General features: G+C 34.9%; 2 protein-coding genes across 4 annotated transcripts; one reads left to right on the forward strand and one right to left on the reverse strand.

Moving 5' to 3' along the window:
• Positions 1-564: 564 nt before the first annotated feature.
• LOC131148857 (uncharacterized) lies at positions 565-10,124 on the reverse strand. Its single transcript, XM_058098796.1, has 3 exons — positions 10,121-10,124; positions 7,632-8,356; positions 565-877 (listed from the first exon to the last, which is right to left on the reverse strand). The coding sequence occupies exons 1-3, from the start codon at positions 10,122-10,124 to the stop codon at positions 689-691; spliced, it is 918 nt and encodes a 305-aa protein (XP_057954779.1). The 3' UTR covers positions 565-688.
• Positions 10,125-10,477: 353 nt separating this feature from the next.
• On the forward strand, positions 10,478-14,044 carry LOC131157107 (trifunctional UDP-glucose 4,6-dehydratase/UDP-4-keto-6-deoxy-D-glucose 3,5-epimerase/UDP-4-keto-L-rhamnose-reductase RHM1). Of its 3 annotated transcripts, none has more exons than XM_058111014.1 (4): positions 10,545-10,728; positions 10,930-10,968; positions 11,575-13,162; positions 13,279-14,044. In XM_058111014.1, the coding sequence occupies exons 3-4, from the start codon at positions 11,588-11,590 to the stop codon at positions 13,729-13,731; spliced, it is 2,028 nt and encodes a 675-aa protein (XP_057966997.1). In that variant the 5' UTR covers positions 10,545-10,728; positions 10,930-10,968; positions 11,575-11,587; the 3' UTR covers positions 13,732-14,044. The 3 variants fall into 3 exon arrangements, with proteins under 3 accessions (XP_057966983.1, XP_057966997.1, XP_057966991.1); XM_058111008.1 differs by having other exon boundaries at positions 10,571-10,820; XM_058111000.1 differs by lacking the exon at positions 10,930-10,968 and having other exon boundaries at positions 10,478-10,728.
• Positions 14,045-14,671: the final 627 nt, after the last annotated feature.

Raw genomic sequence — 14,671 nt, forward strand, 5'->3', positions numbered from 1 at the left:
CCACTTTTATTCTTATCTTATCTCAACCTATACTTTGGTAATCATCAACCATCAAAGTCTGCAGAACCTAGCAAACCTAGGCTCTGATACCACCTGTAACGCCCCGAACCCGCCACGTGGGGCTCGGGGTGCTACTTTAGTAATATCTTTATTTCTAATACCATAATCATCATATAAAGCAATGAAATTAATTTAAACATCCTCAAATACATTTCCAGAGTTCTAGACTACCATTATCCATAAGGGTCTCCGAGCATTTACTAGTACAACCCAAAAATTTAAGACAGAAACCAACTTCGTCCATACAAACCACACACATAAACTAGACAAACTAAACTCAACCCCTTTGACTTGCTAAGCACGATCCCTGGTACCTCTTGAAAAGTCATATGATCATTGGGGTGAGACACCTCTCAGTAATACGGATTAAGTTAATATCAGGGTGTGACCAACATGAGTTTTAGTAGAATCAGAAAATATTCATTTCTCCCTTTAATAAAAAATAGCAATCGTAGAATTATACTCACACCTATACAATTGAAAATACTCATTCATTCCCACAGTGTAAACTAGTTCAATTAATAGATAACACTATTTACACAAATTCACATATATGCATAGAAGACACCCCCTTGGATAAACGAAATGATTAACCCCTATGATGGGTTGTGTGACCCGAAGGATGGACTTAGCATAGGTGATCAGTCCAAATAAAGTCAAAGTAACCATCTGCAAGTATGTCTGTAGGCATCTGCAAGCTCAACTGCAGGTCCAATCGCCTTACCACGTGCTGGTCTGGACTCCAGGGAAGGTACAACAACTCTTCGCAGGCCAATTGGTTGAAACCCCCTACACTTCCACTACAGTGTGATTGTACCTGACCAAATAAATCACTGGCAACGGTACAGTGCGCACAATACAACCGGTCCTTAGGGTTCATAAACCATATCATGCAATTTAAGTAATAAAAACTGTAACCTGGTTTCATTTCATAAGACATTCAAAACAATTCAATATTTTCACAAACTCATTCATTCCTCGGTATAAAATCGACATATCATAATCCCTCGATATTAAACCAGCATATCAAAACCCTCGGTATTAAACGGCATATCTAACCCTCGGTATTAAACTGGCATATCAAAACCCTCGGTATTAAACCGGCATATCAAACCCTCGGTATTAAACCGACATATCAAACCCTCGGTATTAAATCGGCATATCCTTTTTCCACATTTCCTGAAAATAGTTCAAAACCATAGCTTTCCACATTTCAATAAGAAACCAACAATTTCATCTAAACCAAACATCAATCTCATGCCACACATATTTAAGTAATATACCATAATATAACAAATAGTCCAGAAAAGTATAATTTATTGAAAACAAGGATATAATCATCTCTAGGTTTTAGTTCAACTCAAATATATGATTTTTAAGAAAATGGAGATGATTACCCTACTCCTGTTGATTTTTCCCAAATACGTAACCATCAAAATCGGCATTTTCATAAACCCGATTCACCCAAAAGTCACATATACTATTCCTATAACAAAATACTTCAGTTTAACTGGTTCAGATTCAATAAAAACCTGACATAACTTAATCCCCTTATATGTTCCTAAAAAATAAGCCGATTATGTTCCAGATTCGAAAACCCTAGCTTTCTGAACTCGCCACCGAAAGTGAGCCGGCAAGCCGAGAGAGAAGGGAGAGACGATCGGAGTGTGAGGACAGGCTCCAAGTGATATTAAAGAGAGAGAGCCACATGAGAGAGAGAGAGAGAGAGAGAGAGAGAGAGAGAGAGAGAGAGAGAGAGAGAGAGAGATAGAGAGAGAGAGTCCCAAAAACCTAATTTAGAGAGAGAGAGAATTGTTAAGTTATGAAAAATAAAACCTTGCTTAGCGCTTAAGTAACTCAACTCACAGGAAAACCATAAATGGTTTGGCCATCTGCCAAACCAAAAATACTCTTGGTAGTTTGTTTGCAGGAAACTCGTCGACGGTTTTTCTGGGCTCCCTAAAATTGTCGACGATTTGGTCCTATTCCAAACCGTCTTCCCTATTTTCTTTCTCTTTTCTCTTTCCTTTTATTTCTTTCTTATATTTATTGGTTCGGGTTACTATAGTTGAACTGGGAAATTGTTTGGGTTTGCAATATGTCGCCCATCTGTGATGATACGTGGCAACATAGAATCAATTGTATTTTTTTTTTAATATATAAACAAGAGGATGGCACATGGCAGGGTGATGTCATGATGATGTAATCTCGTCATATGGCACGTACTACGGGCTCGTGGCTTAACAAGGGGATTTCTAGTGTGGCAGCAATCCAACTATCCACAGAAAACACATAATGGGTGGCCTGGATTGTGCCAAATTACGAAGTGATGTCACCCAACATATGTGGCCTATAATGCGCCATGTCTCACCCTCCAATGGGTGACACGTGGCCTACTATGTGCAGATTTTTTTTTTTAAAAAAAACATAAACTATTTTTTTCTCTCCTCTTTTCTTTTCTTTTTTATCTCTCTCTTGAATCTTCCTCTCTCTCTCTCTCTCTCTCTCTCTCTCTCTCTCTCTCTCTCTCTACTTTCTCATCTCTCACCCCTTTGATCTCTCAATGTCTCCTTTCTTACCCTCACCTTTGACCTCCCTTCTCTCTCCTCTCTGTCTCTCATCTCTCACTCTTTCAATTTCTCAATCTCTCCTTTCTCACCCTTGATTTCTCTCTCTTTCTCTACCCTCTCTATCTCTTATGTATCTCTCACCCCTAGAACCCTTATTTCTATCCTTTCTCCTTCTCGATCTCACTTCTTTCTCCTATTTGATCCTTCGATCTTCCTCCAAACTCTCTCTCTCTCTCTCTCTCTCTCCCTCCCTCTCTCTCTCTCTCTCTCTCTCTCTATATATATATATATATATATATAGGTTGAACACGAAATGCACAAAGGCATAGAGCTTTGTGCTCTCTGCCTCTCCCCTCATTACCATAGTTGAGCTCATATTTGCCCCCCTTAAAGTATACCTCTTTGCTATTTTCTTTTCATTTCTTTTTTGTTTTTGTAAAATTTTCTGGGTGTTTCTCACATTTTATTGCGAGCCCAATATGATGATTAAGGTTGATTGACTTGGGTATTGACCCAGGTTAGGTTAGGGTTAGGTCCAACTAGGGTTTGGGTTAGGTTAGGTTAGGTTAGGCTTGGGTTGAGTTGAGGTTAGGTTTGAGTCAGGTCTAGGTTTTGGGTCTGGTCTTAATCAGGTTTGGGTTCGGTTAAATGGGTATAGGTTTTTAGGGTTTAGTTGGGTTAAACCAAGCCAAGTTGGGCCTAGGTCCAAGGCTTTAGGCTAGGTTGGGTTAAGGTAGGTTAAGCTAGGGAAGATTGACCAAAGTTGGGTTTGTGGACTTAGGTCAGGTTGACTTGGGTCAGGGTTGTCAGGTAAAGTTGATTTGAGTCAGTTGGCCTAGGTCAACAGGTTGGTCTGACTTGGGTTTGGGCCTTTGGATCCAGGTCAATGGGTGGTTTTGACACAGGTATTTAGACAAGGTTTACTCGAATTTCAGGGTTTTGTTGGGGTGTTTCAGGCTACTGGTGAGGGTGTTTTGGTTCAAGTTAGGTTTGGTTTTACGGTATTTTGTATGGTATTGAGGATCTTGGGAAATTGAGGAACTTGGCTATGGAAATTTGGGTTATAATTTTAGGTTCTTGGGACTTTGGCTGGGAACTTATTTGATTCAAATTTTGGGGCTATAGTAAGGAATCTTGAGAGGGTATCCTTGTTCTTATTTTAAGCATTGAAGTAAAATTTGGGCTTATGATTTTAAGTTTTGAGACCTAAGCAATTCTAGACAGATCACAATTTTCAAATTATAAAACCCTTTTTTTTATCACTACCCAAATAATTTATGCACCCTTTAAAAAAAGACATCAATAAAGGAAGGGAGGAAGGTACTTGCCTCTTAGGCCTTTCACTCTCTTTTGAAAACTGCACGTGTTGCTTCCTCCTATTTCTTCTCTAATTTCTTCAAACTCTGCTTCTCCTTGATCTTATACTTCTCCACTAGGCTCTGCTTCTCTTTTTAAATGTAAGGAATTCACTTCTCGTCATTTTGGAATTGTCACATGGTGCAGAATTTATGGATTAGGGTGATTGGTCACCCATTGTCGGTTCTGATATTGAATTGTGTGATGTAGTCATGATCAAGGATTGGAAAAACCTATCAAAATAGTTTCCACAGACGATACCAACTGTTGTTGACTGAAAATCGAACGACTTTCACGAATTATTCCTCGAGCACGACCACCTTAAAAAAATCAAGTAAGAATGACTTGAAGGACCCGAGGTGTATCCCGAGGGTTCACTTTGATGCCTAAGTAAGAGATTAATGAGAGGCTATGAATTGCAATGATAGAAAGAGTGAGTATGAGTGAGATGCCTTACCTCTTCTTCAAGTCCCTTTTTATAGTGGTGGAGGTTGACCCTTCATTGATCTGGTATTAATGAGCGCATTATTGCGCTTATGGGGGTTATAAAGTTTTATGAGCAATTATATGGGGGTTTTTTTTTATTGTAGTTTTGTAATGGTTCCCTCTCATGAATGTATGTGTATTAAAGTTCCACGTCAGTCATATAGGGGTGTTTTTATGTCGTATTAGTTATAAAGATAAATACTAATATTGTAATGCATGAAAAAAGTTCTTAGAAATGATATTAATTTAATTCGCATTATGTTGAGAAGTAAGAGGCCATTATCAACTTAGTTGTATTTTCCATTTACTAATATCATGGGTTTAAAGAAATATAATCCATTTGTTTGAAGGTTGCCTAAATCACTGTTGTAGCCTTTGTACTCTTGATTATAACATTAGGTAAAAATGTGAAATTACTAATCATTAAGGCAAGTTCAAAAGTCCTAGGAAATTTTAGAGAGGCATTCTATGATTGCAATCAATCAATTTAAGTCGCAAAAGTTCATAAAGGAATTGATCACATTGTTTTAGACAATAAGTTAACGGGATACATCCTTTTTTTTTACGGACCTTAAAGTTGTGCACTGCACAAGAAAACTCCAAACTTTTGTGCACTCTCTAATGTTACTTCTTTAAACTACAAACTAAATAGTTAAGTAAAATTTATTTAAATAATGTTATAAATAATGACTAGGCATGTTTTTTTGCCGCAAGTAATGTGGTGCAGATACAATGCATGTGTAGCTCTTTGAAAAAGTGAAAAGTAAAAATAAAAATAGGATGTTGAAATTATTGATGCAATGACACTTAAAATAATCGACCTTCAAAGTAAAGATTACAAACTTGGTGACCAATCATTTTTATTTTTCAAATAATTAGTAAATGTCACAAGTATTGAATGTTATTGCGTGTGAATAATATTTAATAAAATATTTTTGCAACTCTTAATAAATTATATATATATATTAAAAATAAATTAATAATATATTATCATTGTCGCGACGTCTCGGAAGCGCGTGGGCCCCAGGCGGCGAAATCAAAATCAATTTTAATTTTTAAGGAAAAATAGGGAATGTCGGAGTCGCCACTAACTTTTTAGTGTGGTTAGAACACATGATTACTACCCCGTTAGGTGTAGAATAGGCCTACGTTACCAGAGCTGGGGTCGGGAGTTCGGTTACGCGAGGGGAAGGTACAAGCACCCCCTACGCTCCCGTTCTTACGAACGGTACCTAATTAATTTAAAATTATCCCTAAGTTAATTTAAAAAGTCTTTGAGTTACTCCTTTTATGAGTTTATAAATACACATGAAGAATAAATAAATAAATAAATGTAATATATACATATATATTCCCTCAGAGCTTAAGGTACGTGAAGCCCGAAGGCTCATACCCTCGCATTAAAATCATAGGGATATACCCACACAAAAATACTTACTAAAATAATATCAAAATATTAGAAATAATGGATATCTCAATATAAAATATAAAAATAGGATATAGTTGAAAATTCTAGAAATATGTGATAATAATAGCCCTAACATATTACAATGATAATACATTATCTGTAATAATAATACTACTATAATAATAACACATATATATCTTATAATATTAATAACACATAAATACCAATATAATATTATAATACCACTTTAATATTTATATATATATCATAACATGTAAATATTAATATTATACCATAATAATACTACTAGACTGATAATACACATATATCATAATTTTAATAAATATACAATATGATAATAGTATATCCTAACAAATACAGGCAAAAGCCCTAATTATAAATAATCAAAACTTTGACATAACACTGACAAAACCCTGATATTAATAATAAAGGAAACATGACAATAAATCAAACCCTAAAAGTTAAAGGTAATATAAACAGACATGGAAACAAATAAGACGAAATTATGGAATTAGACAAACCCTAAAATAAATATACAATGTCAATCAACCCGCAATAATATACAATAATATGAAAATAATCAAACGTGCAATAATATGGAAATAAATCAAAAATCCCTAAAAATATGTATTGATAATTTGGAAATATATGAAACCCTAAAGTTGAAATGTGATAACAATATGGAAACACTCATAATCCTAACATTAATAAACAATCTATATAAAGGCAATTAAACTCTAAAAATATTAATAACATGAAAACCAATCAAAACCCTAAATATAATAGGCAATATGTATAATAATAATAATAATAGCTTGGAAATAATTAGAGCCTTACAATTAATGTACAATAACAATGTGGAAACAAATTAAATCCTATAATACACATGCAATATATATAATAATGGAAACTATCACACAAGTAATATTATGGGAAGCAATTTAAACCCTAGAGTTAACAAATAAAACACGCGGCAATAATTATGAAAATAATTTTAAAATCTTACCATTAATATATCATGAAAATATGAGAGACCAACGAACCCTAAATAAAGCATATGATGAACAAAATCCTAAATATACCATTAGAACTCTAGATACAACATGTAATAATTTCAACCCTAAATACACAATATATTCTAAAATAAATAACATACCACAAGATAGTATACAACAATAACATAGATACAATTATTAATTAAATGCTACAACAAACAATGTACTAATATACACACATACATAGCATAGATATAAATATTACCTAAATATTACAACAAATAATATATTAATATACATGTATACATAGCAAATATTAATTAAATGCTACAATAAACAATGTATTAATATACACACATCAATAGCATGGATATAAATATTACAACAAATAATATATTAAACTACATATATACATAGCCTATATACAAATGTTAACTAAATATCACAACAAATAGTATATTAATATACGTAGATACATAGCACTTATATTAATTAAACACTATAAAAAATATCATATTAACATACACACACTAAATACCATCACAAATATTATATTAGTATACTCACATGCAAATAAAAGAAGAACAGAAAAAAAAACAAAATTTAAAAACTTAAACTTTAAGGATTAAAATAATTCTAACACACACACACACTCATATATATATATATGTATATTGTATGTGTGTCAGTGTGTGTGTGCAAGTGAGTGTGTGCGTGTTATGCAGAGAGGCTTACAGAGAGGAGTACAACCGGGGTCGATGGTGCTGGCGGCAGAGAGGAACAGGTGGCCGGAGATGATGCTGCCTGGGCTGCTGCTGCTGCTGTGGCGTGAGGGCCGTGAGAGATGAGGTGGACGGGCCGCCGGAATCTAAGGGACTGAGACGCAAGGGATGCCGGAGAACGGGGCTGGAAAAGGTCCGACGATGCGATAGAGACGACGGTGATGGTTGCAGGAATTAATGGCGCTGCTAGAGGGTCGTTGCCGGTTGCTGATGCTTGCGGAGGCAATAGTCGTGGAGTTCTGCGTACAAAGGAAAGAGTTAAAGAACGGAGATATGAGGAGAGTGATGGAGAGGGGGGAGAGATTGTGTATGATGCCGCTGCTGTTATGGGTGCTTGGTGTTGACAGCGCCGGTGAAGGATGGTGTTGTGGTGGCCGGAGTGTTGCAGCGGTTGGAGGTCCTCGGCTGCAGCTGTGATGGAGCTGTGGGAGAGCCGTGGAGGGACAGGTGACCGGGAGACGGCGACAGTGATGGTGGCTCTCGCGGCTCTGCTGCTGAGGCGGGTATGGTGTTCGCCGGCGGGGATAGAAGGTGGAGCAGGGGAACAAGAAGAAGAAGAAGACGACGAAGGAGAAGCAATTTTTTTTTTAATTTTTTTTTTCTGCTTTGGCTCTGGCTGTGCGCGCCCCCGGCCTGGCTGTGGGAAGGAGCCTTTAAATAGGCTCCAACCCCAAAACCCTAGGTCAAAAATAAAAATAAAAATAAAAAAAAATAATAATAATAATAATAATAATAATAGTAAAATAACAAAGCAATAATAACAATAGTATTTAAAAGTAATAATAATAATAATAATAATAATAATAATAATAATAATGAAAATTAATAATAATAATAATAATAAAAGTAATAATAAAATAAATATAATAAAAATACTACTACTAATAATAATAATAATAAAAATAATAATAAAAATAATAATAATAATAGTAATAAAAATAATAATAATAGCAAAATAAGAATAATATTAAAATAATAATAATTACAATAATAATAATAATAATAATAATATTGGGTCTGGATAAAAATGGGGTGTCTACAATCATCATACATTAGTTTACAAATATTAAATTATAAATCTTCAAAGTTATTTATGAAAAAAAAATATTTTATTAAAGTTTAAAATTCAAACATAGACATGAGATACTATTCCCCTATTCGTAATTTTCTTAATTTATAAAAAATATATATTATTACTTTATTTTTTAATCATATGAATTTTTTTAGCGTTCAAACAATATCTGACATTCTAAATACAACCTTTATCTAATTTTGATTGAATTCAAATTTTCTATATAATATAAAAATTTACTTGATCTTACTTTCAAAAATACGAATGTTTTTCTATATAAAATGATTTACACTGTTAATACTTACATATAATTTATTGTTATTTCTTTTAAAATGTTTGATCTTACTTTAAAAGGTTCAAATAAAATATAAATAAAGAGAAATCTTATTGGACAAATTGTTATTTTTCTTTATTTTTTTTAGCAAGAGTATGAAAATAAAATATCTTGTTAGGATAAAAAAGGGGTTTTGCTTCTCCTAGAAAAAGGGAGAAATATTAAATTTAAACAATGAAAAAGAAGTAATAACCTAAATAAGAGGAGCATCCCCTTTTAATGAATATACATGATTCACTTAAAAAAAGGAAGCTCAAACTAGGAAGTAAGTGACCCTAATGTGGAATTTTGGTGAGTAGAATTTCACAGTACATCACATGTGATTCTGTGAATGCAATGTGATGTGATGTGGGCTGTGGGCAGCTCATCACCACCCAATTATTGGCCCCACTTCTTAAATTCTCCCCATTTCCTCATTCATTCAATCCCCGCCGTTCACCCCATTAATGATCCAATGATCCCAAGCTCATTCTTAGACACATGGCCCCACCTCATAGACTTATAGAGAAGACGTATTAAATAAAAAAGAAAAAAAACTACTCGAAAAAAATACCTTTATATTTTATAGAATTCGAAGAATTTATAGGATGTAACAAATTTACTTTATTCTCCGCTAGATTATTTCCAATATGATAAAGTCTCATTCATATTTTGTAGGAGTGACAAAATGAGTTGAAATTCGACGGGTGATCCGTGACCCGTCTGTTTAAATCGAGTTTGAATTTAATACAAATTAACTCGTTTATGAAATGTGTCAACTCAGACCTGACTCGTTTATTAAACAGGTTAGGTGAGTTCGGGTTGGGTCACCCATTTAAAAAAATGAATGGGTGTTTTTTTTTTTTTTTTTAAATGTGTTATTTTATATGAAATGTTTAAAATTTTTTAAAATAAATAAGTTATATTTTTTAAACGGATGATCCGTTTCTTAAGTGGACAAATTTAGGTTTACATAATAGTTATTCGCTAATAAACAAGTCAACTTGAACTCGAACCCGTTTAATTTCGACTTGTTTATGATTCACTCAAATCCAACCCATTAACCAATTTTGTCACCCCTAATATTTTGATTAGGATTTGCCAATGAATTTGCTCCAATAAAAAGGATCCTATAATTTTTTAAGGTAACAATATATTTGAAGTTAATGAATTCAAAATAATGAGAATTTGTATCAATTTTATTGTTAAATTTGAACTTGACTTAATACAAAATTTAAGTTTTATTTAATTTAAATTAATTTTATATAAAATAATTAATTTATATAACATAAAATTAATAAAGCATAATATTCCATTTCTCATATCATAATATTCGAATTTAACCCATTTCAAATTGAAAATTAAATTGCGCCGAGCAATGAGAAGACATAATTAATTCAACCATTGAGGGGTATTTTGGTCTTTTGATATCCTCCGCGGCCTCTCCGTGACCGTCTCGCTTTCCGTGGCTCTCTCTCTCTAAAAACAGTGAAGGGGGGGATTTGACGGAGGCATATAAATAAGGGCGCCTCAGCTTCCCTCGCTTCTCGCAAATCGTTGTGGTCTGAAGCTCTGCCCTTCGTTGGAGTTACTCTCCTCTTAATCAGTAGACCTCGTCATTTCTCTTCCTGGGCGGATTGGTGAGGATCAGTGGAATTTTCGGAGGTACTTTCTTTTCCCGTTTACGTTTTCTCAAAGATATTTACTCGATCATTGAAGAACTTTGGATTTTTGAACCTTTTGGAGCATTCTGCGATGTGGGTTAGATCCGTTTTATAGTCTAGTTTTGCATCAATGGCAGAAAATTGTTGTACTTTTGCATTGATTTGGGTTGATTGTGATCTGGATTATTGTTTTTTATTTCAGTTTGTTCAAGATCTGAGTGATATTTATTGATCCCTTCTGGTTAGTTCTGAGTAATTTTCATTTACTCAAGTTGTTTTGTGATCTGCCCGGCAAAATAAAGTTTGTTTTGATTTAGGTGATATTCAATTGTGTGAGATCTGTTGATTACGTGTACCTCTGACGCATCAGAATTCTCATTTGATCTTGCTTTGTGTGTGTGTGTGTGTGTTTGTGATTATGTGGTAGAGGAGGGTGGGGGAGGGGTTTAATTATTTTCTGCATTTGGTAGCAAATCTTGTTATCGGATATTTGATGTTCGTCCGATGTATCGTTGTCTAAGATCCAATGTATCCTTGTCTAAGATGACATTTTTCAAATTATTTTCCAGTATGAAAACTTCTTATCTTTTAATCTGATCTTTTCTATTTTTTTTAAAAACTGTTTGTATATAAAGAAAACGAATTATGTTGTAATGAATCTTGTTTATAATGATGGTTATATGATATGAGTTTAGATAAGGATGTGATTCAAGATCTGGAGACCGAATTTGATTTGTTTTTTGTTTTCCTGATTTCTCTGATATGATTTTAAATATTATGTTGTTGGTTGAAAATCATTTTAATTAATGTGTAATTCTGAATTTAGTTTTGTGCTTGTCTTGTGTAGCGACTGCATAGATATGGCTACTTATTCGCCTAAGAACATCCTGATTACCGGTGCTGCCGGATTCATTGCATCTCATGTTGCAAACCGGCTTATTCGGAACTATCCTGACTACAAGATTGTTGTTCTAGACAAGCTTGATTACTGTTCGAATCTCAAAAACCTTCTTCCCTCGAAATCATCCCACAATTTCAAGTTTGTTAAAGGGGATATTGGCAGTGCTGACCTTGTTAACTACCTCCTGATCACCGAGTCCATTGACACAATAATGCACTTTGCAGCGCAGACCCATGTGGACAACTCCTTTGGTAACAGCTTCGAGTTTACCAAGAACAATATTTATGGTACCCATGTCCTTTTAGAGGCCTGCAAGGTTACTGGTCAGATCAGGAGGTTCATCCATGTAAGCACAGATGAAGTCTATGGAGAGACTGATGAAGATGCTGTAGTAGGAAATCATGAGGCTTCTCAACTCCTCCCAACAAATCCATACTCTGCTACGAAAGCTGGAGCAGAAATGCTTGTTATGGCTTATGGTCGGTCATATGGGCTCCCTGTTATAACTACTCGAGGAAACAATGTTTACGGGCCCAATCAATTTCCTGAAAAATTAATTCCAAAGTTTATTCTTTTGGCAATGAGGGGGAAAGATTTACCAATTCATGGGGATGGAGCAAATGTGCGGAGTTATCTTTATTGTGAAGATGTTGCTGAGGCTTTTGAAGTTGTTCTTCATAGAGGAGAAGTTGGCCATGTTTACAACATTGGGACAAAGAAGGAAAGGAGAGTGATTGATGTGGCCAAAGACATATGTAAACTGTTCTCTGTTGACCCAAACTCATGCATTAAGTTTGTTGAGAATCGGCCATTTAATGACCAGAGATACTTTCTAGATGATCAGAAGCTAAAGAACTTAGGGTGGTCTGAACGGACCCCATGGGAAGAGGGATTGAAGAAGACTATTGAATGGTACACCAACAATCCTGATTGGTGGGGTGATGTCTCGGGTGCTTTGCTTCCTCATCCTAGGATGCTGATGATGCCAGGTGGGGTTGAAAGGCATTTTGATGGTTCTGACAATAACAGTTCTGAAACCTCTCAAGTTTCAAGTAGTGCTAATCAGACCCGAATGGTGGTTCCAGTATCCAAAAGTGTTACCTCTCCTCGAAGATCACCATTGAAGTTCTTGATTTATGGTAGGACTGGGTGGATTGGCAGCCTACTTGGGAAGCTTTGTGAGAAACAAGGGATTCCTTTTGAGTATGGGAAAGGCCGATTGGAGGATCGATCGCTTCTTGTGGCAGATGTTCAGACTATCAAACCAACACATGTTTTCAATGCTGCTGGTGTGACTGGCAGACCCAATGTTGATTGGTGTGAATCTCATAAACCAGAAACTATTCGCACCAATGTTGCTGGGACTCTAACCTTAGCAGATGTTTGCAGAGAGCATGGGCTCTTAATGATGAACTTTGCTACTGGGTGTATTTTTGAATATGATGCTGCACACCCGGAAGGATCTGGCATTGGGTTCAAGGAGGGAGACACACCCAATTTTGCTGGTTCATTCTATTCAAAGACCAAGGCCATGGTAATTTAGTTTATGTTCCTGATTTTAACACTATTTTTTCATTTGGAAACTAGAAAGTTGACTGAGTTTTGCATATCATAAAGTTACTTATAAAACTTGCTTTGGTTTTCAATCAGGTTGAAGAGCTATTGAAGGAATATGATAATGTCTGCACCCTCAGAGTCAGAATGCCCATTTCATCTGATCTAAACAACCCACGCAACTTTATTACCAAGATTTCTCGTTATAACAAAGTGGTGAACATTCCAAATAGCATGACCATATTGGATGAGCTTCTGCCCATTTCAATTGAGATGGCAAAGCGGAACTGCCGTGGCATATGGAACTTCACAAACCCTGGGGTTGTGAGTCATAATGAGATTTTGGAGATGTACAAGACTTACATCGACCCAGGCTTTAAATGGTCTAACTTCACAGTGGAAGAGCAAGCCAAGGTAATCGTTGCCGCCAGAAGCAATAATGAGATGGATGCGTCCAAGTTGAAGAATGAGTTCCCAGAGTTGCTACCGATCAAGGAATCACTGATCAAGTATGTGTTTGAACCCAACAAGAAAAACTTTGCAGTGTAAGCAATTTAAAATATCTGACCTGAGGGACTGACCCCTGCAATTTGTATTAGGTAATGTGGTTTGGATTACTTTATACTGTTACCAATTCCAATTCCAATTCCAGTCATTTTTCTTAGATGTATCTCAGTAGTTCCATTATTCTAGATTGTGATTAGGAAAATTCTGCTAGGCATTCTTCTTTTCATTTTTTCCAGTGAAATTTTGGTTCACTTGATGTCCCTTTTTCTTCTTGTGACCTTATTTTGATGTCTTTGACAAAGCTTGTAATTGTGTAACGTCTGGATTCTATTATATAAATTTGTTTCTCATTCTCTGTTGTGGTGTTGCTCATCTGAGTTTAATGTGCTTCATCATCATCATTATATTATTATTATTATTATTATTATTATACATTGAATGGAACAAAATGGAACTTCTGTCCATTGCCATTTTTTCCCACTTACAAGAAAGCTCTTGGAGCAGGGTGACTCAAATACAAATCCCTGACCCTGAGTCAACTCTACTCTTTTATTATCAATTTGAAGCCACATATGTTACATTGACTTGTATCAATGACTTGCTAGAATGCACAAATGAATCAAGCGAATGTCAACTATAAAGATGCAACTTAAACATACATGAATTAAGAACTTAGTTGCTGCTTTTCAGTTTGAATCTTAACATTTGTCATGGTGCAAATGAATCAAAGTGAATGTTAACTAGAATGATGCGAGTCAAACTAACATGATTTAAGAACTTGGTCACTGTTGGAAATTTCATTCTGTTACAGTTTTTGTTTGTTCTTTTGTTTGTTTGCTGTTTTTCTTCTCTCTTTTTCTTTTTTTGCCTTTTTTTTTTTGTTTACCCCTTCCCACACATTCGTAAAAGCATCTGAAGGGAAAGCTAAAAAATTTTTAATTTAACAAAAGCTTTGGTAGATTAGCCGACAACAACAACAAAA

This window comes from Malania oleifera, chromosome 1 (genome assembly GCF_029873635.1).
Source record: "Malania oleifera isolate guangnan ecotype guangnan chromosome 1, ASM2987363v1, whole genome shotgun sequence".
Lineage (NCBI taxonomy): Eukaryota > Viridiplantae > Streptophyta > Magnoliopsida > Santalales > Ximeniaceae > Malania > Malania oleifera.